Here is a 21,604-nt window from a genome sequence, read left to right as displayed (position 1 = left end):
AAGTTACTCTGAGCATTTGGTGTGGTTGCTACATGGTTGCTACTTAGTTTAGGGTATGTGTTGTGGCACTAGGGGTTTTAGGGTATCTTGGTGGCACTAGGCTAATGGTGGATATTAGAGTGTTGCTTAGCTGTTACTAAGCTACTAAGAGTTGTTAGGGTTTTGCTAGAGTGTTGCTTTGCAGTTGCTAGGGTATTTGAGGTTGCTGGGGTGTAGCTATGCTGTTGCTTGTAGGTTTTATCCAATGCTTTATCACATTGTTAGCATTTTTTCAGATGGATGCCATGCTAAAAAAACACATTTGAATATATTTGACAACTTTAATGAGTGTAAATGTCTGTGAAATACATTACACTGCAAAATATCTGTAAATTAACAGTTTTAAATCATCTTGACTTTCCTTCAACAAGTTTTGATGTTGAAAAGTGTAACAAAAATTGTTTAAAGTGATATATTGTCTATGTGGGAGTTGCAGCTTATGGTACAGCAATCTGGTAATACATTGCCAGTACTTTTTTCTGTTCTTTTAAAGGCTTACACTCACCGCCACCTTATTAGGTAAACCTGTCCAACTGCTTGTTTACACAAATATCTAACCGGCCAATTACATGGCAGCAACATGGCCTGTAGACATGGTTAAGACGATCTGCTGCAGTTTAAACGGAGCATCAGAATGGGAAAGAAAAGTGATTTAAGTGACTTTCAACCAACATGGCATTGTTGTTAGTGCCAGATGGGCCTTGAGGTAGATGGGCTACAGCAGCAGAAGACCACACCGGGTGCCACTCCTGTCAGCTAAGAACAGGAAACTGAGGCTACAATTCACACAGCATCACCAAAATCGGACAATAGAACATTGGAAAAAGGTTGCCTGGTCTGATGAGTCTTGATTTCTGTTGCAACATTTGGATGTAGGGTCAGAATATGGCGTCAACAACATGAGAGCATTGATCCATCCTGCCTTGTATTAATAGTTCAGGCTGGTGGTGATGGTGTAATGGTGTGGGGGATATTTTCTTGGCACATTTTGGGCCCATTAGTACCAAATGAGCATCATGTCAACGCCACAGCCTACTTGAGTATTGTTGCTGATCATGTCCATCCCTTAATGACCACAGTGTACCCATCTTCTGATGGCAGCTTTCAGCAGGACAATGCATCATGTCATAAAGTGCGATTAATCTCAGACTGCTTGCTTGAACATGACAATGAGTTCACTGTACTCAAATGGCCTCCACAGTCACCTGAGCTCAATCCAATAGAGCACCTTTGGGATGTGGTGGAACAGGAGATTCACATCATGGTTGTGCAGCCAACAAATGTGCAGCAACTTCATGATGCTATCATGTCAATATGGACCAAAATCTCAGAGGAATATTTAAAGTACCTTGTTGAATCTATGCCACGAAGGATTAAGGCAGTTTTGAAGACAAAAGAGGGTCCAACTCGGTACTAGTAAGGTGTACCTAAAAAAGTGGCCGGTAAGTGTATTTCTCTATATATCTAATACAATAAAAAAACTAAATCATCCATTTAAAGTGGCTTTGTTAAACTGCAGTGTTACATTTTTAACATCAAAAGAAGATCAAGAGATCAAGATAATCCAATACTGTAAATAATCATAACACACCAGTGTATCACGAAATACGAAACCTGTTAATTTAGATATCATGTACAGTATAGGCTAGAAATATTACGTAGAATACAGCTTAAATGTGTATAAATGGATTGTAAATATTAGATAAGGTCGATATGGTAAGATATCTAAAGGATTAGTTCTATTTGCAACAACATAAGCTTTAATAAATCTAAGTTTGAATGCAAGATTGAACACAATTCATTGCTGTAGTGTCTCACAGCAGCCACAAGAGGACACCGTTGCCCTTCAACAAACAACAGTGAATCTTTTTCTCCTCAGCGCGTGGGTGAATGTATGTCACATCTGATCATAAGTCCCTTTAAATATAAACTCAAATTAATGAGAGTGGATAGACGCATTATGCACTGAATTATGCTTAATTGGACTTCTTTAAATAACACTTACTGTCAGACTGTGTATAACCCCGTAGAAGTGTTTATTTCTGCCTTCCTCCGCTTTCTCTTGCACGAAGCGATGGCGTCTTTAGTCAACGAATTAACCGGGCTGTCATTAGCAATTTGATTAAGCTTTTCCAAGTACTCGTTTCTTTATTCGTCTCTTCTGCTTTTGGCTTTTCGTTTTTTTACAACACCAACTGCACTCATCTGCAATTGGATTGTGTATCGGGATTATTTAAGTGCCCTTCGTGTTTTCTTGGCACTCGGAGTGTGTTGTGTTTTTTTCTCTCTCTGCAATGCGCTTTTATCCATGTCTTGGCTGACACATGCAGCGGCCTCTGTTTATTTGGCTCGGTGCCCTCGCATGGCCAGGCTCAGCCCTGGGTCTATTGCATTTAGGCCAGAAATCTTGACCCTGTAATTCCCAGAGCGGGCAGCCGAGATCAGGCTGAACGGGACAGAGGAGTAGAGCATCTGTCAGAGAGAGCAAGTGAGCAGAAGAGACTGTTTGGAGATGTGGAAGGAAGAAAATAGAGACTTGTTGGACTTGCTAAGGGCATTAAACAGGGCAAGGTTTATCTGGTTTGGGTTAGACATTGATATTTAAACTGACCATCTGGTTGTAAAACTTTTTAGTCTTTTTTTGGCAAGAAACACACTGAGAGTTGAGTTTTTTAGTCACATAATTAAGGGGTCGTTCACACAGAATGCGTTTTTTCTCTGTAATGCTCAACTTTTCTGTTCATAAGACGTGTTTAACAGTCATCAGCATCTTAAAGGGTCACAAAACACCGAAACAGCGGGGCACAAAGTAACACTTTTTGGTTTTGGCTAAATGATGAACAAAGTAATAGGGTTAGACAAACCATATTTATTTTTTTACCAACAAAACACCAACCTCTCCTACAAATGAGCACTGAAATTTAGTTTCTGTGCAGTATTACCAAAAGTGCCAGGAGTAAAAATATTACTATTTACCCGATCTGCAGGGCAAGTTGTAACAGTCAGAGGGTTGTAACACTTGCTTAAAAAAGGCAGATTTCATTCAATTTAAATTCAGTTTACTTTTAATAGTAGCTATATTTCCTTAGTAATTGGCTCTTAATTATTCATTTATCCATTATTATGGCGAAGCAGTGGCGCAGTGATGTTGCCTCACAGCAAGAAGGTAGCTGGGTTGCTGGTCCGTTGTGTATGAGTGTGTGTGGATGTTTCCCAGAGATGGGTTGCGGATGGAAGGGCATCCGTTGCGTAAAAATTTGCTGGATAAGTTGGCGGTTCATTCCGTTGTGGCGACCTTGGATTAATAAAGGGACTAAGCCGACAAGAAAATGAATGTATATCTATTATTATACAATGCATTTATTTGCATTAATAAAATATTCTTTTAAATATTTCTATTAAAAAACATTTTATTTTAAAAATTTCTTAACATTACACTTAAAATTTATTTAAAAAAAAAAAGATTTTACCAACATACTTTCACAGATTTTATTTAAATAAGAAAATACTGAGTATAATAAAAATACTTATGCTGCAAAAATGGTTTCCCTGTGCTTCTAGGGCTGTGTATTGGCAAGGGCCTCATGATATGATACATATCACAATACAGGGGTCACAATACAATATAACACGATATATTACGATACCATAAATATTGTTATATATTGCAATAGTTTGTATTAGTATGTGTGTCATGTTATATTGACAACTTGATAAAATCAGCAGACAAATTCCAATTTATTTTCTATCCATTTCAATTCATCAGAACTGCACAGTGTTATTAAACAGAGAACTCACTGAAATGTATTAAATGCATATTGTTATTAAACACATAACTAAAATGTATATGCCACTAAACTAAAGTCACATAAATAAAGTAAGACCTACGTGACCGGTAGGTCACGTGATGATGACAAAATGTTGGATGTAGTACGTCAGAATTCCATTCATACTTTTCACATTCATACTGTATAGAAATCAAGCCAAAAGAGTCAGGATGGAAAAACAACATGTTAAACATTGGGAATAACTTTTACAAGAAGTAAACAAAATAAATAAATAAATAAATAAAATATAAAATAAAATAAATAAAAATAATATAAAGTAAAATAGAAAAATAAAAATAAAATTTAAAATAATCATAAAAAAAAAAAAAGTAAAATAAAATAAATAAAAAATAAAATAAAATAAAATAAAATAAAATAAAAAAATAAAATAAAATAAAATAAAATAAAATAATAAATAAATAATAAAATAATAAATAAAATAATAAATAAAATAAAATGAAATAAAGAGATAGTTCAACCGAAAATATTTAAACAATTTTTAAATACTAAGCATTTTTAGTTGTACTACAAAAGAAAAGAAAGTCATATCAGTTAAAAAAAAATAATGATTTGGTTCGCTATCTTTTTAAGCAGCTGTGTTTTTAAGGGTTTTAGCACTTTCTGTGTGTGTAACTGTAAATTCTTAAGCTTCGTCATATATCGGTGTTCATCCAAGCTCCTGGTTGGATTTGTCCTGCCCTTTGCTCACTAATACTGATAGATGATGTCTGTCAGGAGGGTCACTGGCCTCCCATCATGCATCAGGAGCCGGACAGAAGGCCACCGAAATAATCAATGACAAACCAATCACAGCCTCTTCATTTAACTATGTGTGCAGACCCAGCCAATCAGAACACAGCTCTCTCCATCACCAGCTGACATCGTCAACTTCTCCACCTACAGGTTGCCAGTGCAGGTGGCCAGAGAAGTTTCACACATTTCCACAAAAAAAGTAAAGAGAATGACAAGAACTGACTCTGCACCTGTAAGTTAAGTTTCATTTTATTTTATGAATGCATTTTTGTTTTTACATTGTATTTACTAGTATTATTTTTAAGATCTAAATCATTCTTCTTCTGATGATGGATGCCAGAAATCTGCAGTTATTTTTTAAATATAGTAATATATCTTTAAATATATCTTTCTTACAATTTAAAGTTACAAGATCATGTTTATTTATGCATCCAAATAACAAGAGTAACAACTGTTCTGAATATTGTAGTATTGGAATATTTATTCATTCATTCTCCTTTGGCTTAGTCCCTGTATTCATCAGGGGTCACCACAGCGGAATGAACTGCCAATTTATACAGCAGATGTTTTACACAGCAGATGCCATTCCAGCTGCAACTCAGTACTGGGAAACATCTATACACACTCATTCAGACTCATACATTACTTCCAATTTAGTTTATTAAATTTACCTGTATCGCATGTCTTTGGACTGCAGAGAAAACCGGAGCACCCGGAGGAACCCACGCCAACACAGAGAGAGCATGCTATGTTCTTGTTGCTTAGTAAACTTAAAAGTTGTTCCAGTTTGATTTTAAAATGGTTAGTAATAAATGGTTATTCAAAATAAACACATATCATAGATAAATCTAATTATTACAGTTAAAAAGCAAAATCTTTAAACTTTACTACTTTAAATAAAATAAACATTAGCAGATTTGTTTTTCATTTTATTTATACAATTTTTTTAAGTTGCAGTTGGCTAGAAAATAGCATTTAAGTTAAATATATATAATATTAAAATAATATATTTATTGAAAAAAAAATCTATAAAAATTATATGAAAATGTAAAAAAATATATAAAAATATTACAAATTAAAATAAAATAGCACTGATTAACATAATTGATGTGCATTTGTTATATATTTAAATAATTGTTCATTAAATATTTATGGTAATGAAAATAGAAATTTTCAAATTTAATTCATTGTTCCAAAATATATATCTGTATATTTGATCAGAATTGTAATTGGCTAGAAAATGTTTATTAAATTAATATATATTGAATTAAAATAATTTCTGTATTGTAATATATATATATATATATATATATATATATATATATATATATATATATATATATATATATATATATATATATATATATATATATATATATATATATATATATATTACAGTACATTCCAGACAACACTGTAAAAAATTACGTTTTTATTTAAAATAAACTACTTATTTAAAATAAGCTGAAACAACACAACTATTGAGTTTTTTGGGGACTAAATTGTTTTTTGTTCTACTTAAATTTGTAAAAAAAAAAAACTTTTAACTTTAATATTTTTACACATATCTATTGTGTGGAACCCAGCAGTTTTTACAGTGAACGTCATTTTTGTAGAAAGTAAATCAATCTCAGCTCTAAACTTAACAAAAACAAAAACAAAAATACTTTTCTAAGAAAACCCTCCAAAGCTCTCTCTCAGATGCAGTCACTTGCTCTTTGCCATTTACAGTTTATGTGAAGTTAGTGATTTGTTTTTCATGCTCTCTAAAACTACTGCGTGATCTATACAGTGGCCAAATTTAATGTATACATGTGTGTGTGAGCTGGATTTAGCATCAGATTGCCAGAGCTTTCATTATCCCTCTGTGGCTCTCTGGACATTTTTCTTTAACACTTCTGCAATGATCTGAGTAACAAGCTTGTTTTGAACACACATCATTAAATTGGCATAGGAACACACACACAGACACACACACACACACACACACACACACACACACACACACACACACACACACACACACACACACACACACACACACACACACACACGTCTCTGCTGGATGGATCTGCTTTCTGGGCTTCTGGAAGTACAGCAGAGGAAAATCAGACTGTGATTCCCTGCAGGAGAACACACACAGATTTACTCACGTCTGTTTCTTTGTATTAGTTAGTCTTTTAAAGTGCGTTTAATAATTGTAATTATAATAATTTTGTAATGCTATAATGTGCACCTTTCGTAAAGCTGCTTTAAAATAATAATTACTGTGAAAAGCGCAGTATAAATAAACTTGAATTGAATTTATTATGTTTTGTATGGACATATACATTAAAAAATGCTGGGTTTCACACATTTCCTTCATGTTACCTTAATTGATTTTACAAATTTAAGTGGATTGAACATACAATAATGAAGTTGTTAAATAATAAACAATAATTCCTTACATTTATATAGCACTTTTCTGGACACTCAAAGCACTTTACACACTGGGGGAATCTCCTCATCCACCTGGATGATGCAACAGCAGTCAGCTGATTGGTGGAGAGGAGACAGAGTGATGAAGTCAATTTTGAAATGGGGATGGTTATAGAGGTGGGCAAAGTTGGCCAGGACACTGAGATTAAACTCATTACGAAGGACATCCTGGGATTTTTAATAACCACAGAGAGTCAGGAGCTCGGTTTATGTCTTATCCGAAAGATGGTGCTCAACTGAGCAGTGTAGAGTGTGGTGTCACTGTACTGGGGTATTAGGACCCACACAGACTGCAGGTTGAACACCCCCTTCTGGCCTCACTAACACCCCTTTCAGCAGCAACCCAGCTTTCCCATGTGGTCTCCTATCCAGGTACTGACCGGGCGCAGTCTTGCTAGCTGCAGTGGGTAACCATGTGAAGTTGCGGAGAGCTAGCTGCCAGCAAGTTGTTCCCTAAAAAAGCTCAAGAGTTGAGTTGATTCTGCTCATTTTAAATAAGTAGTTTAAACAAGAAGCACAAATAATGTTTTGGAGAAGAGAAAAAAATGGTGATTTTATTGATTTTTTTTTTAAAATAGCGTGTTTTTTAGCGTGTGCCTCCTATTTCCATGATTTTACATCATCAAAAGCACAAAGACCTTATTACGTTATTATATCGTCATCTAAGATGTATAAAAAAACCCGAAAATTATAACATTATAAAATAATATTAATTATAATATTTTTTGTGGGATTTATTTATATGAAATAAAAAATTACAAGTTTAAATAACATCTTCATACTAAAATAGCAATGACCTACATTATTGAAATGCATTTGTTATACAACTAAATAAAGATAAAATTATTAAACTTTTATTATTAATCCAAATATACGTTTCGCAAATTAATTTAGTTTTGATGTCAGAATATATATTTTTAAAACTCCATCCCTGAACATCCGTTGGCTTCATAACGATTCATTTTATTTTATATTTATCTAAATAATATCTAAAAGAAGCTGTTTGTGATAACACAGGTCTAAATTAAATGAATTTGGATATTAAAAATATGTACTGGAAAGCACAATTCACATGTTTATTTATGGGTATTCTGCAAAAATACAGTGACCGGCGTTCCAGACAACATCATTTTTGTAAAAAGTAAATCAATCTCAGCTCTAAACTCAACAAGGGTAAAAGGAGTTTTCTAAGCAAACCCTGCAAAAGCATTGCATCTCTCTCTGATGCAGTCACTCTTTGCCATTCTAAGATGTATTCAAAAAAGTTTTAATGCCTGGCCTTTGTGGAAAAAAAAACTGTACTTTTAAAGTATTTTGAAAGTAAGTGATAAGCTCAATGAAATAAATAAACTGCGGATGTAAATAGATTTATAATAGATCTAGATATTCAGATGTGACTGCTATTCAGTGCTTGGTAGATTATTTTATTTATTAAAAATTAATTAGTGATGGCAAATTACGTAATGTGAATTGTAGTAGCAGTCTGGATGACACATTTAGGTCATGCAAATGAACTACGCTTTTGATTACTTTTTAGATTACCATATCACATTGACTTAATTATTTTGAACTGTATTGATATCAAATACAAAGTGAAAATTAAGTGTGTTAATCATTGCTTTTTCTCAGTACTGGGTTGCGGCTGGAAGGCCATTTGCTGCTTAAAACAAATGCTGAAATAGTTAGTGGTTCATTCCACTGTGGCGACCCCTGATAAGTAAGAAACTAAACCGAAGGAAAATGAATGAATGAATGAATGAAAAAACGCGACCCCTAATAAGTAATGGACTAAGCCGAAGGAGAAAGAATGAATAAACATTGCTTCACTACCTGGACTTGCCTTATTAAGAACCCGTGGGAAATTATTAATTAGAACTATTAAAAGGAATTATTAATTGACATATTAACTTAACTATTTAAATGATAGCTCAACCAGCAATGTATATTCTGTCATCATTTACTCACCCTCTGCTTGTTAAAAACCTGTTTCAGTTTGTTTCTTCTGTTAAATGTAAAAGAAGATATTTTAAAGAATGTTGGAAAACACTTCCATAGTATGCTTTGTTTCGATTATGGACATCAGTGGCTGCTTCTCCCCCAACATTCTTCAGAATATCTTCTTTTGTCTTCAACTGAGAAACAAACTCATAAAGGTTTTGGAAGTTAATGATGAAGAAATTTATGTTCACATGAACTACTGCTTTAATTCTGCTCACCAAGACTGCAAATATTTGGCCTTAAGTGCAGTAAAAACACCAACAACAGTTTTCTTTAAGAATAAATTTAAAATATAAAATTTAACATTACTTTTACTCTCGTCCCACTTGTTAAAAACCTGTTTCAGTTTCTTTCTTCTGTTAAATGCAAAAGAAGATATTTTGAAGAATGTTGGAAAACACTTCCATGCTTTGTTTCCACTATGGATATCAGTGGCTGCGTCTCCCCCAACATTCTTCAGAATATCTTGTTTGTGTTTAACGGAAGAAACGGATTCATAAAAGTTTAAAAGTGCGAGTAAATAATGAGGAAATTTGTATTTTTGCGGGAACTATCCCTTTAATTCTGCTCACCATAACTGCAAATATTAGACAACAAAAGTAAAAATAGAAAACAGACATTTTCTTTATTAATGCACTTAAAAATATAACATTTAACATCACTGTTAATTAGTTTTATAGATCCTTACCTGAGTAAAAGTATGCGTTTTCATTTAAAAATAAAAACAAAGTTTGAGTTGGAATGTATTTTTAAGCTTTCACTTTATCCCATTCACCTCAAAACATCATATTTTGCAACGTTCCACACCCTAAAATGTGCAACAAAAACCTACAGGTGTGTAAAACGAAGGAAATGATCCTCTGTGTGTTGATTATCATACACCTGCAGAACAAACGCTAGCATTAGCATTGTTTATCCTTCAGTTAAGTTGCTGGGAGTTTCTTTCCTGACAATCAAACACCTGCAACGCTAACGTTCATCATTGTGTTTCTACAGTTGTCATCCTTCAGTTGTCAGACTATGAAACACTTTTTTTGTTGTCTTAAGTTTGAAACCTCTCACTTGTGACTGTGGATGAAAAGCAGGGAGAGCACTGTTTTTAGCATAGCAACATGCTAATTTTCATGCTTCATGTCTTTTATTTCAAAGTTAGAGATTGCTGATGCTTATTTGCTGAGGCTGGGAATTTAAGATAATGTTGTAAATAATGTTCAGTTGCTTGATCAGACTCTTAAAGTGCTGGTAAGATTAAAATCTGATTAAATGTTTTGCTGAAGAGAAACTGTGTAATGTGTAATAACCACATAATCTCTGAATGTAATACGCTCAAAATTGAATGCAAAGGGAGACATTGGCCTTTTACAGAGTTAGTTTAACAAAGCCTACAGTGAACAAAGTTTGGTGACTAAAAAAAAAACCAAAAAACAAAAAAACATCCGGGTTAGTGAGATCACAAACGCTTCTGGTTACGTGCATACACTCTGCGCAGCGATGCGGCATGGCCAGAGATGCTGTAATGTAGCGGAGAAGCTAAAATGTCGTCTAAACGGTGCTATTTTCACAGAGCTTCTTCTGTTTCTCTATTTGGGCTTCCAAAGGACACAAGACAAAGACAGAAGTGCTTACAGTTTAATTTTAATTGTGTTCGAGAGAATTCTAAAAAAGATATAGCTAGCGTTTGACAGCACAACTTCCAGAGTTTCTCCCAGTTCATTGCTGGATTCAGCTAAAAATTCCTCCAACCATAGACGAAGCTGTGGATTGTGAGCCACAACCTAGATCAATTTTAACAAATAAAAATACTTATATTACATGTACAGTGTCTAGCGTTAACGGTATGTTGTAGCTAGGATGTAAACAGCAGGAAATGCTGTTTGGCACTGCTTACAATTTAGCTACAAATTCATATTTATCAGTCAAACCGCTGTAAACACCCATAGCCTTTAGCACGGCTGCAGTGTCTCTCTTTGCAGCCGCTTTCCCTGCTTTCTACATCTCAAAAAAACACCTCACAAAAGATATGTGAACGTTTCACATCATTTACACATGCTTATTCTGAATATATGTGACAGACACTTGTCAGATTTTATTTTAGAGAACAGGTGTGAGTTTCAGCTGTGTATTCTTCATTTTCTGCCTGATTCAGGCTCAAACTGATACGACTAACAGCTACTCTGACTTGACAGTATTTACAGTGCAAAAACGCATGTTTATAGCCACGTGATGTTTTTCCTGGTGACGTGGATCTGATCCGATCTTGAGGGTGAGATTATGGAGGAACTAGGAAATATGACAATCGTTTTCATGTAAGTTGACTGGCTGTATATTCTCAAAGTAAGGTATATGAAAAAACGTGATTTTCTACAAATGAAGCATGAGCACACATTGCTTTGCATCTTATAAACACAATCAAGCCTTAAAAATGCGCTGTGAATCACCCCATTCAAGCACATTATGCATTACTTACTAGGTGGATTGTAAAAATAAATCGTAAAAAATGTTTGTTGTCATCATGACTTTATTTGGCTTTAATGCTTGCTAACATTTTTTCAAAATAAATTTTTTTCACAAAGATTGCAGTTTTAGTTTCATTTTTGTGTGATATTGTAATTATAATATTGTATAAAAATATTGTATAATTATGTTGTAATTTTCCAGATTAAAATATTTATTATATAATATATATTTATAAAATATTAACTTCTGAAACATAAAAAAAATCATTGTGTACAATTAATTATAAAAATTAAATAAAATGAAATTTCAGACAAAAAGTAATAACTGTAATAGTGGTTCGAGCCCCGGCTGGGCCAGTTGGCATTTCTCTGTGGAGTTTGCATGTTCTCCCCGTGTTGCTGTGGGTTTCCTCTGGGTGCTCCAGTTTCCCCCACAGTCCAAAAATAAGCGATACAGCAAAATTGGATGAGCTAAATTGACCGTAGTATATGAGTGTGTGTTTAAATGGATGTTTCCCAGTACTGGGTTGCAGCTGCAAGGGCATTCACTGTTTAAAACATATGCTGGATAAGTTGGCGGATCATTCCGCTGTGACGACCCCTGATGAATAAAGGGACTAAGCCGAAGGAAAATGAATGACTGTATATATGTTATAATATTTATGTAATGTTTATATAATGTTAAACATATTTTTTATTGAAAAATTATATGAATATAATGCAATCAAAATACAATTAAATATTTTATATTAAAACTTTTTGATGGAATTAAATGAGACTCACAATGAGAAAAGTTAAGTTTTAAGTTAAAAAATGACAAAAAATAAAACTGGAATAAAAAAAAGTTATAATAGGATAAAATAAATAAAAAGAATTACAAAATCATGTCAATATTACTAAAACTGACACTAAAAGTCAGAATAAAAACTGGATACAAAATCCAGGTCAGCATGTTTATGAATATGATGAGTAATAGAAGTATAAAATATTAATAATACTAAAAAAAAATTGCATCTGGTATTAGGCAACCCACAGTGATCTGCTGTTCTTAAAATCTCTCATAAAGCAAACATTTCTTTAAAAAGCATCCCATATTAGACTATTGTGTAGGTTTAAGAACAGTGATAGTGTCTTGATGAATCTTATTACCCTCACTCTCACCTTTAAGAGTGGAACCAAACAGCCCTGTTAGAAATGATTTTATGTCACGTTGTAATTTGTTGTGTTTCAATGTGAAGAAGTCTGGTGTCATTAGAGCGAGACGAAAGCGTGGCTCAACCCGAAGCCGGGGTGGAATGAGCTGTTTGAATTCTTAACAAATGTAATTTGTCAGTGTTTATTATGGCAGGTGGGGAGGCTTCGCGCTGAGGAGGGGGTAAATAGGTACATCCACATGGATTAGCATTTGAGACGGTATCCTGGGCCTGGCATCAAACGCCAGCAGGCTGTCTGGAGTACAGTCTACTGCTTACTAAACACAGAGCGGGACTGGGAAACCGAGCTGCAGGAAACAGTAAACACATGCGCAAATAGAGAGCTGATTTATATAGGTTTCAGCGTCACATGATCAGTCAAAAACATTCTTATTGGCTGATCAAGACATTCCTTGTTATCACATTATTTCTGTTACTGTTGAAAATGGTTGTGGTGCTTATATATATATATATATATATATATATATATATATATATATATATATATATATATATATATATATATATATATTTTTTTTTTTTTTGGAAACAGTTGATTTTTTTGAGGAATTGTAAATAGTGCATTTATATGAAAGTAAATCTTTTGTACTTTTTAATGGTCAGTTTGGATGAATGTAATGCATAGTTGCTTAATAAAATATAAAACTATTTATTTTGACCCCAAATGTGCCAATATGCAAAGACAATGCTTTACCTTATATATTGCCAGTCAATAAATGTAATTATTATAGGTGGGTATATTCATTTAAAAAAAATCTAGATTAATATCACTGTAATCTTGGAATTAATCTAGATTAATCTGGATTACAATGGCTCATTTGAATTCTGCCAAAGGCATTCAGAATATGTGTGCTACCCAAATAATGACTAATAAAAGATTCTCAGAACAGTTTTTTCAAGCCAGGTGGTGCATTAGACCAGGGGCTCATCTCCTGTTTCCGAAATGCATCACAAACTGCTTGAGAAACTGCTTTACTATGATAATTGGTGATGAAAATAATTGATGTTCAATAAGATGTACCTAAACTTTGAACTGTTGTGTCCTATATAAACTCGAAACAGCGATTTTTGATTACCTTAATCCGACTAAAGTCATAACTGAACTAAACAGAAAGCAAATTGAAATGTGGAGTTTGCTTATATTAGTGCCATTATTAAAGTAAACACCACAATCAAACTAACCGTCATGTAGGACTTTTCGGCATATTTTCGACAAGATCCACACACGCGGCTGTCAGTAAAGGACCGCTCACGCACACACACATCGCAAAATGCTGAAGTTTTTTTCTTTCCATTTTTTTGTACGTTATTAAATTCTGGCGTGCGTTATTAAAAATATAAAATGTAAGTAATACATACAATATCACTATATATATATATGAGTGTGTAGGTTTTATATAAACATTCATTTTCTTGTCAGCTTAGTCTCTTTATTAATCCGGGGTCGCCACAGCGGAATGAACCTCCAACTTATCCAGCAAGTTTTTACGCAGCGGATGCCCTTCCAGCCGCTACCCATCTCTGGAAAACATCCACACACACACACACTCGTACACTACGGACAATTTAGCCTACCCAATTCACCTGTACCGCATGTCTTTGGACTGTGGGGGAAACTGGAGCACCCGGAGGAAACCCACGCGAATGCAGGGAGAACATGCAAACTCCACACAGAAACACCAACTGAGCCTAGGCTCGACCCAGCGACCTTCTTGCTTCGAGGCCACAGCACTACCTACTGCACCACTGCTTCACCCTTATATAAAAATAAACTTCATAAATGCGAAGAAGATAACTTATTGTACTGCTGTGTGTAAATATATTTCAACATTTATATATTTAGGAACAAGTACAACACTATTTTGTGCGCTATTGTCATATTGCATTTTTAAAATGTTCTCTTTTTCATTTTATTAGATTTTTTTTGTTGAACTTGGTTGTTAGTATTCATATATTTATATTGTAACACTTTATTTTGATGGTCAATTTGAGTATTAGTAGACTGTCTGCTTAATATCTCCTGATACTGCTTTCATAACAGACATTTAACTAACTATAAAAAACTTAGCAAGTACATGTCAACTAACCCTAACCCCAACCTAACAGTCTACTTGTAATCTAATGAGAATTAGTGGCATGTAAATGCAATGTAACTTAAATTAAACAAACGGACCATCAATATAAAGTGTGACCATTTCTATTTATATATGTTAAATCTCATTATGTTTCCACAAATTTAGCAAGACACTTAATTTTCCAAAATGTTTAAAATTGGATCATTTGTTTTTAGCAAACACTTTCCCCCCTTTATATGTAATAGCACATAGATTTTGAAATATTTACATTTAGTCATTTAGCAGATGCTATTGTCCAAAGCTGCAGTATGAGATGTTTAATTATGCAAACAATAAAAGACATTAAGTACATTTAGCATTATGTAGGCATGCAATAATGTTAAAAAGAAATTAATCAAGTGTTTCTGAATGTAAAATGTAAATCAGTCATTTCTTGATTTATCTTCTGTGCATTAATAAACAGTGTAGTCATACATAGTACATGCAAATATTGCAGTATAGAGGAAATGGAAGCACTAAAGGTCACTATATGGATATATAACATGTCTCATTATGTTTCTGATATATTTCCATAAATGTTTGTTTCAAAAGTGCAAAATATTTCAGAATTTTTTATTCCTGAAGTGCAAAATATTCATTATTATTAGCCTAATTTTATATACAGTTGAAGTCAAAATTATTCGCCCTCCTATGAAATTTCTTTCTTTTTCAAATATTTCCCAGATGATGTTTAATTAACAGAGCAAGGACATTTTCACTTTATTTTCTGAAGATAGTCTTATTTGTTTTATTTTGGCTACTAGTTCTAATGGAAAAAAAAGGTTTTTAACCTCTTAGATTGTCTACAGAACAAACCACTGTTATACAATGACTTGCCTATTTACCATTGCCTAATTAACCTAGTTAAACTTTTAAAGTATTTGTGTTCATCTTAATGTAAACCAATGCATTAACTCATAAAAGCTCTTCATTGCTTTATATTTTCCAGTATATTCCTGTATGTTTGGAAAGAGCCTTCACCCTCCTGGAGCGCAGGTGTTGATCAGCACGAGATCTCCAAACAATCTCAACCTTCGGCCTCCAAAGGTGACAGCAGGGTGGACATTTGGGAAGGATTAGACCCTCGTATAATCCGGCTCTTAGCTGTGTGCTCGAGAGGTGTGTGTATTAGTTTTTTGCCATCATAAGTGTGTGCGTGTGTGTGTGTGTAAGTGTGTACGGGCCCAGAGGGGTGTGAGGATTACAGCACTTTTTCAATTTCCTTTTGCGGAGCATCGTAAGCTGTTTCTGAAAGCTCACACGGGCGGCTTGTGCGAAAGTGCCACGTTTGAATAGAGATCAGGCCAGACCCCCAGATTTCCCTGGATTAGAAAGCTCACGGGCAGCCGGCGGGACACCACACACTGCGCCGGCCATCTACTTATAACACAGCATCTATTAGCACAGACAAAAGCAGTCCTGTGGGTGAACACGTCTATGGTGAAAGCCACTCAGAGAGCAGAGCATCAGGGAGCCGAGAGAGCTTTGATAATTATTTTAAAGAAACAGTTTATCATTTGCTCGCTTGTCATTTATCCTGTGACAACCTTGGTTATGAAACACACTAGAACTGGTAGCTTTTTCTGTACACGTATTTGTATGTGAATTTTGGGAATCAAATAGAAAATACTGTAGGAAAACAAGGAAATCAATGTGCGAATGTTGCAATGCAGGCTCATTGTGGATACGTACCTTAGTCTACATTTCTGGAGACCGTGAAATATGTACTTACAGGTATGCCTGGTTACATTTCGTCTGTAAAAACGTGTCCTACAGAGTGGTAAGATGCCACCGATGCTTCTGTTCCTTTTCACACTACCAGCTGACCACTTGCCTCCATTTTTTTCTGGTGTTACCAGTTTGCTCAGTAGCTCGCCATGCATGCTGGTAAATTTGGGATGCAGAGTGGAGTGGCGTGGACCATAACGATGGGGTTTGATTCTGGCAAAGAACGGTTCCAGAAACAATGTAAAAAAATGATAAAAAAAACAAACAAATAATAAAAATAATAAAACATTTATAAATAAATAACAGGCTGAGAATGTGGTATAATCTGAAAATGTGGTGAAATTGCTCAGCGACGATGACTTTGCTTTTTCTAGATTGGCTTTTGAAAACACTGTCGGTTGGGTTTAGGGAAGGAGGTTGACGGGTCAGTTGATTAGTAAGTAAACAACAAGTTTGTCAGTTGAAGTGTGTGTTGTTGTGCCCTCCGGTGGATTTACATGAGAAGAGGACACGCAAACATGGGTGAAATTTGAGATCGTTATAACGTGCAAATAGTGGTTTCTGGATGATTTGCGAAAACAAAAACTGCAGCCAGTCGTACCGGTGAGTACATATTTCGTGCTCTTCAGAAATGCAGACAGAGGTACGTATCCACAATGAGCCTGGGTTGAACTTATACATTGATTACTGATTTTGTGGATTCTGATCTACTGGAAATTCCGACTATTTCAACAAATATGACTCCCAAGGATGACTCTCAAACTATTTTATTAAAGGTACCATAGAATGTTAAATTCTGTGTACTGCATCATAGAATGCAATATGAAATGTTGCAATGATCAAATAAGATTCATTGTTGTCGGATATCTAAATAGAAAATTAGGTTGCAAAAATTCTCCAGAAGCGTTGTTACAGGTCCATTTCCAACCATAGGAATTTGCCCTAATATGACATTGTTGGTATTACTTGCAACGTTTCATTTTATCCAAATAGCTGGAAGAGCAGAGTGAAATGACACGAAATATGCATTTAACACTGATTACCCTCATTACATGATAATTATGTAATACGTCTGTTTACATGGTAAATTTCACAGATCTTATGCATCCTGCATTTTGCATTCTGACAAACTTTAAACAAATGCTTCATGGCCAGGCATGGCTGCCGGCTTCGCTGAACTACTTATGCCTCATTCACACTAGCAGCGACTTTGTAGCTGCCTGTCGCTCTGGGTGATGATCTGCTGCAAGCTCAGGTCTGTGTAGGTCTACAGCATGGAGAATACAACCAGCCTCTGAGCGAGCAGAGAGAGGATCACATGAGCTGTGCTGGTGCTCCTATTGACTGTCGCTCAAGAAAGTTGCTCTTCATTTGAAGAGTTGCTCGTAGTGTGAAAAAGGCTTCAATTCTCCTTAATGTCTATCCCACTATTTTCAAAATAAGTATATTACAGATGCGGCGTCTATTTAAATACACAACAAGAGTCTTATTTTAATTTACATTTAGGCTGTATGCAATTTCTATCTATCTATCTATCTATCTATCTATCTATCTATCTATCTATCTATCTATCTATCTATCTATCTATCTATCTATCTATCTATCTATCTATCTATCTATCTATCTATCTATCTATCTATCTATCTATCTATCTATCTATCTATCTATCTATCTATCTATCTATCTATCTATCTATCTATCTATCTAATCTGTCTATATGTCTGTTGCTCTATTTTTCTATCAATTAGATATTCCATCCATCCATCCATCCATCCATCCATTTTTCTAGTTGTCTATCATTTAGATATTCCATCCATCCGTTCATCTGTCCATCCATCCTTCCATCAGTCATTCAATCTATCTGTCTGCCTGTCTGTCTGTCTATCCCAATGTTGATCTCATGGGTAAAATGTAAATACATTTACTTTTACAAAATGAACACAACATAAGTGGCAGCAGTTAAAGGTGCACTAAGCAATATTTGAACAAGGATTCATAATACCCAAAACACACTAGCAGCCAATCAGCAGTAAGGGGCGTGTCTAGTAATGACAGCAGTTATATCAATAAGGGGTGAGTTGTTATTGGGTGTGTTTGTTTTGAACACTGCAAGTTTTGTAAGTAGCATTATTTCAAAGAAGTTTACATCTTTTCTGAAAGGAACGTTAGTCTGAATTTCAAATTAATGTCATACTAGTTTGAAGTGGTCAATAAATGAGTATTTAGTCTATTATATTTCTTGCAATAAAAATGTAAATGGGATTATTTTTAAGGATTTTCTGTGAAATAAAAGTATAAAAAAGGAAATTAAATTGACCTCAGAATTTTAACAATATAAGGCTCAGTGGTTAGCACTGTCGCCTCACAACAAGAAGGTTGCTGGTTCGAGTCCCGGCTGGGTCAGTAGGCATTTCTGTATGGAGTTTTGACGTAGGCTTCCTCTGGGTGCTCTGGTTTCCTCCACAGTCCAAAGACATGCTCTATAGTTGAATAAACAAATTTGGCCTTAGTGTGTTTGAATGAGTGTGTATGGGTGTTTTCCAGTACCAGGTTGCGACTTGAAGGGCATCCGCTGCCTAAAACACATGCCGGAATAGTTGGTAGTTCATTCCACTGTGGTGACCCCTGACAAATAAGGGACTAAGCCAAAGGTAAATGAATAAACGAATGATTCATATCCTGTTTCTTCTAGAAATCCATTGCAAGGCTTAATTCAATAATGCAGGGCTGGTTTTATGAAATTATTCTCTATTGTATGCAAAATAACCATCCACAAAAGAGCTCTCAAGACATCCTGCTGAAATTCTTATTTGTGTTTCCGCAGACGGTTTGAAATGACACGCGGATGAGTAAATGATGACAGCATTTCCATTTCTCTCTGAACTTTCCCTTTAAGCCAGCAAAGTATATTCTTTACCTTTGCTTCCACATTTGCAATCTAATTCTCGAGACCTGCCCGTGATCCGCGTGGGTTGGAGAGATTCGGGGAAAACTGTGTTGCATACATTTTAATAGCTGTAATCACGTAACCCTACACATGACAATCTTGAGGGGCGGATGAAATTGTCCCACTCAAAATGACTTTGAGACATTTGGTCTTCAGCTGTAGGTTCAATAACTGCGATCTTTAAACCCTCGGGAACAAATGACAACTGCTGAAATGGAGAAAAAAGTCAGATGGTAAATAGAGAATGAGTGAAAAAGTGGGAGACTTTAAAGGTGAACTTAGTTTTTGATGGAAAACGCTTTCTATGTTCCCGATTTAAAATGCTTTACTGTAAAAGTAAGCAGATTTCTTTTTTTTAGCCAATAGCTTGTGACTAGGTTAATTTATTGCAGAATAAAGGGAGGTAAAAAGTGTGTTGTAGTCCACAATAGACCTCTAAAAATGCGGAATATCGGTAATCATCTACAGTAACAATATTTTTTTTGCTGTGTATAATGCTTGCAAAAAGGTTTATTTATGGAGAGAATTCATACATTCATTTTCCTTTGGCATAGTCCCTTTATTCATCAGGAGTCACCACAGCGGAATGAACCGCCAACTTATCCAGCATATGTTTTACACAGCGGATGCTCTTTCAGCTGCAGCCCAGTAGCGGGGAACATCCGTACACACTCATTCACTATGGCCAATTTAGTATATTCAGTTCACTTATAGCGCATGTCTTTGGACTGTGGAGGAAACCGGAGCACCTGGAGGAAACCCACGCTGACATGGGGAGAACATGCAAACTCCACACAGGAATGCCAAGTGACCCAGCTGGGACTCGAACCGGCGACCTTAATGCCTTGAGGCTACAGTGCTACCACTGAGCCACCGTGTTGCCCCTGCAGTAATACATTATGTAAAACATTTCTTTCTGGCATATTTTATATACAGAGTCAAGAGATATTCAAAATCACTGATATTACATATATAAAATATCAGTGGTTTTGAATATTTCTTGACTCTGTATTTGATCAGATTGCTAAAAGTATAAATTATACTATGCTTTATATTACTAATATTTATTTAGTTTCATTTAAAATATATATAATAACTTCTAAACGAATTAAAAATATAAAATATGTAAATATTAAAAAGGACAAAATTGAATTTTTGTCCTCGTCAAAACTGAAAAACTGATAAAAAAATACCATTTGAGTGTTAAACTTTCAGTCAGAATAGCAACCTATTTTTCCCCCAAACTTGTATTCAAGCGTTAATCGAGGATATTAAACAAACGGTTTTTGTCCACAAAAATTGCAGAATGCAGACTATTTTGTAATTTAAAACAATTAAAGTAGGATTAACAGATTAAAAATCACTACTGGAAATATGCAACCCAATCCATCCTTAACTGTATAGCATAACTTCTGGTATGAATTTTATTTATTTATTTATTATTATTTTACAAGGGTTTTTTGTACAAGGGTTTGGAATTGTTTGGAAAATATAATAAAAACAGGAAGTTATTTGTATGCATGAACTGGAAGTTCTGCAGATTTTTCTTTCTGTACGATGATGTAATTCCAACCAAAAATGAGGGTTAGAGGCGGAGTTTTATTTTTATGTTTTATATTATCCTGCAATTCATTTTTTTCTATATTTAATTGCAATTACAACTTTTTACCTGCGATTCATCTGTTTGTTTTCTTCATTTTAAAATAATAAGAACTTTTATTCTGCAATTTATCTATTTCTTTTTATTTTATTTACTTTTATCCTGCAATTCATATTTTTTTCATTTTTATTTTATTGTATTTGCAACTTTTATTCAGCAATTTATCAGTTTTTTCCCTTTGTTGTACTGTAATTGCACACTGTAAAAAATGTTACTTAGATCTAACTTATAAAAAGTGAGGCAAGTGGTTGCATCGGACGTTTTAGGTTGATTCAACTTCCAGCCTTTTTTAAGTATTTTAAACACTAAAACATTGCTTAAAACAAATGCAATAAAATTAAGTTGAGCCAACTAATATTTCTAAAAATACTCAAATCAGATAAACTTACT

The 21,604-nt window shown here is 34.5% G+C and overlaps 1 protein-coding gene across 9 annotated transcripts in view; it reads left to right on the top strand.

The window, feature by feature from the left end:
* LOC141380742 (uncharacterized) overlaps nucleotides 1-21,604 on the top strand; it is a 125,455-nt gene that overhangs the window by 20,648 nt on the left and 83,203 nt on the right. For 2 of the 9 annotated variants that reach the window (XR_015525210.1, XR_015525209.1), the window contains exons 3-4: nucleotides 4,705-4,851; nucleotides 15,829-15,998. Coding sequence is in view for 1 of the 9 variants with exons in the window: in XM_087309872.1 (XP_087165998.1) it covers nucleotides 15,829-15,959 (131 nt within the window). In the remaining 8 variants the exon portion in view is untranslated. Of the gene's footprint in view, nucleotides 1-4,704; nucleotides 4,852-11,281; nucleotides 11,402-15,828; nucleotides 15,999-21,604 lie in introns of all 9 variants that reach the window. The other 7 variants (XR_015525213.1, XR_015525212.1, XR_015525208.1 and 4 more) reach the window with 5 other exon arrangements.

This window comes from Danio rerio, chromosome 24 (genome assembly GCF_052040795.2).
Source record: "Danio rerio strain M-AB ecotype USA chromosome 24, GRCz13ab, whole genome shotgun sequence".
NCBI classification, from domain to species: domain Eukaryota; kingdom Metazoa; phylum Chordata; class Actinopteri; order Cypriniformes; family Danionidae; genus Danio; species Danio rerio.
Note: the sequence above shows the minus strand (reverse complement) of the source record. Positions and strands in the feature narration are given on the sequence as shown.